This window comes from Clinocottus analis, unplaced genomic scaffold (assembly GCF_023055335.1).
Source record: "Clinocottus analis isolate CAN_PGR_092001 unplaced genomic scaffold, fCliAna1.0.p SCAF_21, whole genome shotgun sequence".
In the NCBI taxonomy this organism is placed as follows: domain Eukaryota; kingdom Metazoa; phylum Chordata; class Actinopteri; order Perciformes; family Cottidae; genus Clinocottus; species Clinocottus analis.
Window position 1 is genome coordinate 13,331,670 of NW_027175943.1, and position 8,716 is coordinate 13,340,385.

General features: G+C 47.4%; 1 protein-coding gene across 1 annotated transcript; it reads right to left on the reverse strand.

Moving 5' to 3' along the window:
- Positions 1-2,840: 2,840 nt before the first annotated feature.
- On the reverse strand, positions 2,841-4,093 carry LOC137792607 (uncharacterized). The gene is made up of 4 exons (XM_068588347.1): positions 3,409-4,093; positions 3,216-3,335; positions 3,088-3,131; positions 2,841-2,960 (listed from the first exon to the last, which is right to left on the reverse strand). The coding sequence occupies exons 1-4, from the start codon at positions 4,091-4,093 to the stop codon at positions 2,841-2,843; spliced, it is 969 nt and encodes a 322-aa protein (XP_068444448.1).
- Between the last annotated feature and the right edge of the window lie 4,623 nt (positions 4,094-8,716).

Consider the following 8,716-nt stretch of genomic DNA (forward strand, 5'->3'; position numbering starts at 1 on the left):
AACTGGAGCCAATATTAAATCTTTCTATCTTTTGCTAGTGTGCATATGTGTGATACTCATGTGCTGTGTGTGTGTGGTCTGAAGGAGGTTATCTGTAAACCACGTCTTCACCAGAATATTTAGAAGCTCAGATTTACGACCCTGTTAAGAAAATAAACATAATCTAAATGTTGAACACTTTGAGTTTTAAACATGTTGTGTCTTCATGTTCAACTGAGGAGCTTCTTCACATGAACAGAGAATGAGGTTAACCTCAAAGTGGTGAAACTCAATGTTCCAGCACAGGAAGGTGTGTTTTTTATTTTCTTCTTGACCTAAAAACACGAGGCTTTAGTCACTAACACAGAGAAGTTGTCTCTTCTGTCCCACAAGAGGACATTCTCTTCTCAGCATGAACTCTTCATCATGCAAACACATTGTTCCACCTTTAAACTCCAGCAGGTGAAAGCAGTTCATGTTTGCTACGTCACGTACTGGACGAGGTGCTCAAACTGAACATTTCAGACAGAAGGTGAGTACAGGTGTGAGTACAGGTGTGAGTACAGGTGTACTCAGATGGACAATAAGGGACAAATGAAGTTTGTGTGGAACATTAAAGAACGTTAACATGTTCTAGCAGCAACCAAACACAAGAAAAAGTGTGAAAATGAGCACGACACGTCCCCTTTAAATGACCATGAACTCATCTTACTAGTAAAGCTATTAGTTTTTACCTTTACATGCTAATCAATAAACGGATACGGTTTGTCAGTCATGGCTCAGCTTCCATTTTCTCCTCTCACACACTTAATCATCCAGTACACCTGTTGGTCAAACCTCATTATCTCTATTACACTCACCTGCCCACCTTACTGCGCTCACTCCCTTCAGTATGAAAGCCAGAGAGAAGCCCGATCGACCTCCCAGACACAAGGATATGACACCTAGGCCCAACTTCTGACCGTCCTGGGAGACCAGGGCTGCATCTCAAGTCTCTAAATGGTCGTTTCCTCGCTCCTCGACTGAACAGGAAGTGGTTCTTCGCCGCCATATTGAAGGCCGTCCCAAAGCTCTTATTCGGCTCGGAGGATCGAGGAGGTAAATCGGAGGAGTCATGATCGAGGAGCCCCGAGGGCAGACTTCCAGGAAGTGTTTTAACGCTGGACACGCCCCCTCACTGTTCCTGTCATCTGATTGGACGCTGCAGCTGAGCGGACTGATCTGGAGTTTCACACCAGAGTGAAGACGATCACAGAGTAAACGTTATATATTTTAGTGTTTTCTTATTCACCATCTGGTTGAAATATGTGTTCATTCATTGTAGGTCTGGACAACAAAAGGACCACAAACTATTTTCTTCAAAGATTTCATCTGTTGTTTCCCTCAAGAACTTTTATTATGTATGTAATTAAAATCAGAGCGCTGGAGAGAGGAAACACGTTTTACAACATGTATGGTTATTTTATAATGTCACAATTAGAAATTCAAAACATATCGACGTAAATAATTAATAAATAAGACTCGTTCCGCTGGTAATCGATCCTACGTATAAGCAAGACCCTGAACACAACACAGTATATAAATAGTCAATGCAGTTTGTTTAACAGGTAACAGACTACAGGGAAAACATCTCCACTGTGACACTGATGATAGCTGTGTCTTTATTTGTATAAGTTGTAGTTTAAAACCATTAAATCAACTGAAAACATGCATTTGGATCAATATTTTAAGTGCATCTTTATTGAAATGTCCGCTAAATCCGGTCCGGACCAGAAAACAACTCAGTCGGCTGCAGTCATCAGAAACCGACGGCGCTTTACGCGGCGCTTCACGCGACGCTTCACGCGGCGCTTCACGCGGCGCTTCACGCGGCGCTTCACGCGACGCTTCACGCGGCGCTTCAGAGGAAAGGACGTCTCATGTCTGATAAAACATGTTTCCTCGCGTCCTCTCTCCTCGCTTGGTTTCCTCGCGTCTCTCCGTGCATCCCTGGTGGGCGGGACTAAGACGCAAGGAAGGGACGCTAGTGAAGGAAACGGGGATGCCATTTAGAGACTTGGGATGCGCCCGAGCTCCAGCGGCTCACACGCGATGCCTATTTCAGGACCAAGGCACAGCTGGGTCGAGAGAGGTCTCGCTGGCGCTGGTGTCAGACCCGTTTTCAGTGAGTCACGGGTGTTTGTGCTTTTATTTTGAAGGGAATTTTTAATGCAGTAGAGTGCACTCCTTACTTGGGTGAGTTTACTCGCCAGACTACTTGTGATAGCTCTGTAAGCTGCTGTACTGTGTATTTGCGCGGCGCTCGAGGAAGCCGTGTTCGAGTGTTAGTTTGAAGCGGTAAGAACCGGACACGCCTCTATGAGGCGCCGCTGCCACGATGTGAGCTTGCTACTACTGACCGGGTTTGCAGAACACGGCATACTAATTTAAGATCATGAACCAAAGCCTCGTGCTTTTAGGTCGAGAAGGAAACACACCTTCCTGTGCTGGAACATTGAGTTTCACCACTTTGAGGTTAACCTCATTCTCTGTTCATGTGAAGAAGCTCCTCAGTTGAACATGAAGACACAACATGTTTCAAGCTCAAAGTGTTCAACATTTAGATTATGTTTATTTTCTTAACAGGGTCGTAAATCTGAGCTTCTAAATATTCTGGTGAAGACGTGGTTTACAGATAACCTGCTTCAGACCACACACACACAACACATGAGTATCACACATATGCACACTAGCAAAAGATAGAAAGATTTAATATTGGCTGCAGAAGAAGATCTACAGTCGTACTTATTTCCTGAGATATAAATCTCCTCCACACTTTAAAAGAGAAAACCCTCAAAAGCAGAAATGTGCTGCATCCAGTTCTACTGCTTCACGCTGTGGTACACACATTCACTCCAGGTCTGATCCTTCTGTCTTCTGGATCCGTTGTGCAGGCGCACACTTAAAGCTGCATAATACAGGATTTCTGCTTGCTGGTGACCCTGGTGACAGATCACATATCAGTGGATTATTATTAGATTAAACAATACCCAGGAAACAATGCATTGTCCAATAAAGCAAAGTGTGTGAATGGGAGTTCATCAGTTCATCTAACAGCTGTTTATTCACCTTTGCATTTGCTGTGGAGGGAGCTGGACATCTTGCCTGAGACTCTGCTTGTAAAAGAGGAAAAGTTCTTTCATTCAAAAGCCACGTTCAGTGAAATGAAGCTGCCAGATGTGAACAGCAGAAGTTACCTGTGTTCTGGCAGCTGTTTCCCTTGTTCATCACGCACACTGAGAGAGCCAGTAAGACACTCAGGATGCTGGTGAACGTCAAAGCTGCACTCGAGAGATACGAGACAAGAGAGTCCTCATCTGCAGAGAGACAGCAGAAACATGTTTTCAAGCACCAATGGGATGCAACAACCTCTACTAAAAAGTCTCTCACCTTTAAAGTCCAGCGTGGTCTTGTTTCCAAACAGGATGTGTCCACACGAGGCCACAGCACAGTAGTATGTCCCAGCATGAGACAGATCCAGGCTCTTCATGGGCAGGTTGTAGACACAGGTGTGTGTTTGTGTGCTGGGTTTCCTCTCACACTGGTGGTTCCTGCCTCCGTGGGTGTAAATGAGTCCTGGGTGAGACTCCTCAGAGTCTTTGAACCAGTAAACACTGTGTGGACCATCACAGGTCCCAGTGTGAACTGTACAGTTCAGAGTCACAGAGCCTCCTGGCTGGATGCCCTCAGACGCCGACTGATGGACCAAAGCTGGGACCTTCAACCCTGAACCCTTCACATTCACAGTAGTGCTTTCGCAAAATTTTACTTCAACCATATTGGTCCCAACGCAAAAGTAAGTGGCCGAGTCTAAAATTTGCAGATCTGAAATCTTCAAGTGATTTTTATCACGTCCAGTATCCAGTGAGAAACGTGGATTGTTCTCATATTCATTGAGGAAGGTGCCGTTATCGTCAAAATTATAGTAAGAAGACATGCGCTTTGGCTTCTGTCCCAGGGTTTGCTTGTACCAGAAGAATAACATCGCTCCATTATCACAGACGCACGGCAGAGTCACACTTTCCCCGACATCAAGCGATTGAAAATGTGAAGATGATTCCATCAAAGATGCCATAGGAGCTGAGGAGGAAATGAAGAGGCAAAGTAACTTAATGCTGGTATGTAAAAATGCTTGAAAACATGTCACGAGCAAACACAGTTTAAAGTAAACAGGCAGTAAAAAAATACACACAACTTACCCATATTTATCAAGAACAAACATGTGCTATACAACGGCAAGTTTGGAGGCGTCATCGTGCTTCAAATGCTGTGACGAATGAAGTGCATCTCTGTACGATCTTCACTCTTCACAGAGACGGTCGGCCAATCAGAATGGATGTCCTTTTTTGGGAAACGGTGAACACATGTTCAGTTTGTTGGTCCTTGAGAAGAGTCTCACCTTGAGCATGTGAGAAACAAACTAACCACAGTTGTAACTGCGCAGAACTGCCGAGCGATGACTGAGGAGAGTGCTAAAATGGAAAATGAATTAAAAACTCTTAGCGCAAAGCGAAGAGCAAAACTGTGCGCCTGCACATGTAAAATGAATGAACTCAAAGCATCGCTTGCTTGTGGTGTTAAGTGATGTGGAACAATTTAAGATGACAATGAATTTAAAGATGCTCATGTTGCTGTCCAACTGCTTTTACCTGCTGAAGTAAAAGGAAAATGAGACAATGGACTGGTATGAGCCCAAAATGGAGACATTTAATAGATTCTTATGGGAAGAGGTTTCAATGGAAGCTTTAGATCAATCAGATCCTCAGAGGCTCGTTAGGCGGATATAGCAGCGTCTGAAGCCACAGTAAAAGTTTTGGACGGTTATGATGAAGCCTGTGAAATCCCAAAACGAGGAAAAGATGGCATGAATGAATACTTCGACGGTCATAGGCAAGATGGCACTGGTGATGATGAATTGGAATCCAACCCTGTCAAATACAAAGAATTGGGAGCTTTTCCTAAAACAACTTTTCAGGGATTATTGAGTCGACAGGGACCTAAAGTAACCACTGCTAGAAGACCGCCAGAGCAGGATCACAGAAGGCCAAATCACCCAAAAGGTGACAGTTCTGAGGAAACAGACTCTGGTAATCACAATAGGCCCTGCTGACTATGATCCAGACACAAAACGAAATAGCAGATTTATTAGTGAGACAGCAGAATCGGTCTTCACTTCCCTCCAGACAAATCCCAGTATTTGATGGTGACCCTTTAAGTTTTCAAACATTTATGCCTGCATTTAAGCATGGTATTGAAGATAAAACGAGTAATGTCGAGGATAGACTTTACTACGTTGAACAGTACACCAGTGGCCAACCGAGAGAACTAGTGAGGAGCTGTTTTCATATGGAATCAAACAGAGGCTAAGGTGAGGCACTCAGTGCGGTTACATGCATTCGAATTACTGGCTTAGTCGGACTAAAATCGAATTATCCCGTTCATGTAAACACCTTTATTCGAATAACTGCGGTCCGACTACGATCCCATCAACACCCCTGGATAACTCCATCCAACTCGATTGATAATTCGGACATCCCGGCATGTAAACGGTGAATCGGATGAGGAACTGGACTATGCGCATGCTCAAGATCCCGCCGCCCCTTCCCTCCATCCATCGTCCTTTCTCCTTCCCTCCATCCCTCGTCCTTTCTCCTTCCCTCCCTCCCTCCCTCTCAGGACATGACCCGGAAGTAGAAAGAGACGATAAGTTGTCACGGCCGGCAGAAAACAAACTAACGTAAAAGTCGGGTTACAAGCTAATACTACCGTTGGTGGGTGTCCCCGCTAGCTCCCTGCTGTAGCCAGCTAGCGCTGCTGCTAGTTCCCTGTTTGCTCCCCGCTAGCTCCCTGCTGTAGCCAGTTAGCGCTGCTGCTAGTTCCCCGTTTGCTCTCCGCTAGCTCCCGGTTGTAGCCAGCTAGCGCTGCTGCTAGTTCCCCGTTTGCTGTGCGCTAGCTCCCTGCTGTAGCCAGCTAGCGCTGCTGCTAGTTCCCTGTTTGCTGTCCGCTAGCTCCCTGCTGTAGCCAGCTAGCGCTGCTGCTAGTTCCCCGTTTGCTCTGCGCTAGCTCCCTGACAACCACCGAAGCTAGCGGGGTTCTCTCCATGATGAAGCGTGAAGAGGTCAAGCGGAGATGGCTGTATCACCACTAGATGTAATGAAAACAGCGCCATCTATCGTATCGGATATGACATGCATTCGGCCAATGATTCGATTTATTCACTGCCATGATTAGTAGGATAACAGCAGTTGCCCCGAAAGAGAGCATAGTCCGACTAAAGCAAGATTCAAATTAATATCATCATGTAAACGCACTGATTGAGACTTCTGAAGATTCACTTTGGAGATAGATTGAAAATTGCAAATGCCTACATGGAGAAAGCTCTCAACTGGAGCGATGTGAGGGCTAATGACGGAAAAGCATTGCATGCACATGCTTTTTACCTTGGAGGATGTTGCAATGCCATGAGAGAGCTACAAGGCATTGGGAGAAATGGATCTGGTCTCTACTTTAAAGCTCATCTTATCAAAGCTGCCGTATGGGCTTCAAGAAAAGTGGAGAACTAGAGCGTATGAGCTTCTGGATTAAAATCATGAGCGAGCCAGATTCCCTGACCTTGTTGCGTTTATTGAGAAACAAGCCAGCATTCTGTAAGATCCCCTTTTTGGGGACACTCAAGATTCTATGCCCAAAAGACCAATACCAAAGAGTAAGATAGCAACAGATTCCAAACAAACCAAACAAAAATGGAAAAGTAGCAGCTTTGCAATGGCAACTGAAATGAGCGACCATAGAGCTGCAAATAAAGCGAGAAGTCAGGAACCTGAAAACCGTTTCGTCACTGTGCGCGATGATAACTGTTGCATTTGCAACACAGGAAAATATTCACTGAATGAATGTGAAATGTTAAAGATGCAAACACGGGACGTGAAGGTGCAATTATTGAAGGAAAAAGGCATCTGCTTTGGTTGCCTAAATAAGGGACATATGAGCAAAACTTGTAAAAGGAGGTTGACTTGTCAACACTGCCAAGGAATGCAACCTGCACATTTCAAATAAGGAAACAAAAGAAAAGACAGATCGGACAAAGGGTTAGGGTTTAGGGTTTAGGGTGTAGTCAGGATCAGTCCTGTGTCACTGGAAAGGGAGGATGATATTGGGGCTGGAAGAGATTGCAAGCTTGAAACATCCATCCATCCATTTTCCGCCGCTTATCCGGGGTCGGGTCGCGGTGGCAGCACACCCAGCAGACCGACCCAGGCTTCCCTCTCACCCGCAACATTTTCCAGCTTGTTCTGGGGGACCCCGAGACGTTCCCAGGCCAGCCGGGAGATATAATCCCTCCAGCGTGTCCTGGGTCTTCCCCGGGGCCTCTTCCCAGTTGGACGTGCCTGGAAAACCTCTAATGGGAGGCGTCCAGGAGGCATCCGAATTAGATGCCCGAACCACCTCAGCTGACTCCTTTCGATACGAAGGAGCAGCGGCTCGACTCCAAACTCCCCCCTGATGTCCGAGCTCCTTACCCTATCTCTAAGGCTGAGCCCGGCCACCCTACGGAGGAAGCTCATTTCGGCCGCTTGTATCCGCGACCTCGTTCTTTCGGTCACGACCCAGAGTTCGTGACCATATGTGAGGGTTGGAACGTAGACCGACCAGTAAATAGAGAGCTTCACCTTCCGACTCAGCTCCCTCTTCACCAAGACGGACCGGTACAGCGCCTGTTTTACTGCTGCAGCCGCACCGATCCGCCTGTCGATCTCTCGCTCCACCTTACCCTCACTCGTGAACAAGACCCAGAGGTACTTGAACTCCTTCGCTTGGGGCAGGCATGTTGTCCCCACCTGAAGGGAGCAATCCACCGGATTCCGGCAGAGAACCATGGCCTCGGATTTGGAGGTGCTAACCCTCATCCCTGCCGCTTCACACTCGGATGCAAAACGCCCCAGCGAATGCTGGAGGTCACGTTCCGAGGAAGCAAACAGGACCACATCATCTGCAAACAGCAGGGAGGCGATCCCGAGGCCCCCGAACCGGATTTCCTCCGCCCCCCGGCTGCGCCTAGAAATCCTGTCCATGACGGTCACAAACAGGACCGGTGATAAAGGGCAGCCCTGGCGGAGGCCAACACCCACCGGGAACGTGTCTGACTTAATACCGAGGATACGGACACAACTCCTACTGCAGGCGTATAGAGACCGAATAGCCCGTGCCAACGTATCCGGCACCCCGTACTCCTTTAGCACCCCCCACAGAACCCCCCGAGGGACCCGGTCGAAAGCCTTCTCCAAGTCCACAAAGCACATGTAGACTGGTTGGGCAAACTCCCAAGACCCCTCCAGTAGTCCCGCAAGGGTAAAGAGCTGGTCCACTGTTCCACGACCGGGACGGAATCCGCACTGCTCCTCTTGAATCCGAGGTTCGACAAGCGGTCGGAGCCTCCTTTCCAGCACCCTGGCATAAGCTTTTCCCGGGAGGCTGAGTAGTGTGATACCACGATAGTTCGAGCACACTCTCCGGTCCCCCTTCTTGAAAATGGGAACCACCACCCCGGTCTGCCAGTCCATGGGCACTGTTCCCGACCCCCATGCGACACTGAAAAGGCGTGTCAGTCAAGACAGCCCAGCAATGTCCAGCGCTTTCAGCATCTCAGGGCGGATTTCATCCACCCCCGGCGCCTTGCCACCAAGAAGCTCTTTAACTA

Excerpts from the sequence above, each read along its gene's own strand:
- LOC137792607 (XM_068588347.1), bottom strand. The coding sequence starts at position 4,093 with ATGGCATCTTTGATGGAATCATCTTCACATTTTCAATCGCTTGATGTC. Across the intron at positions 3,336-3,408 it reads GACCACGCTGGACTTTAAAG|ATGAGGACTCTCTTGTCTCG; the intron begins GTGAGAGACTTT and ends GTCTCTCTGCAG. Across the intron at positions 2,961-3,087 it reads CCTCCACAGCAAATGCAAAG|GGTCACCAGCAAGCAGAAAT; the intron begins GTGAATAAACAG and ends ATCTGTCACCAG.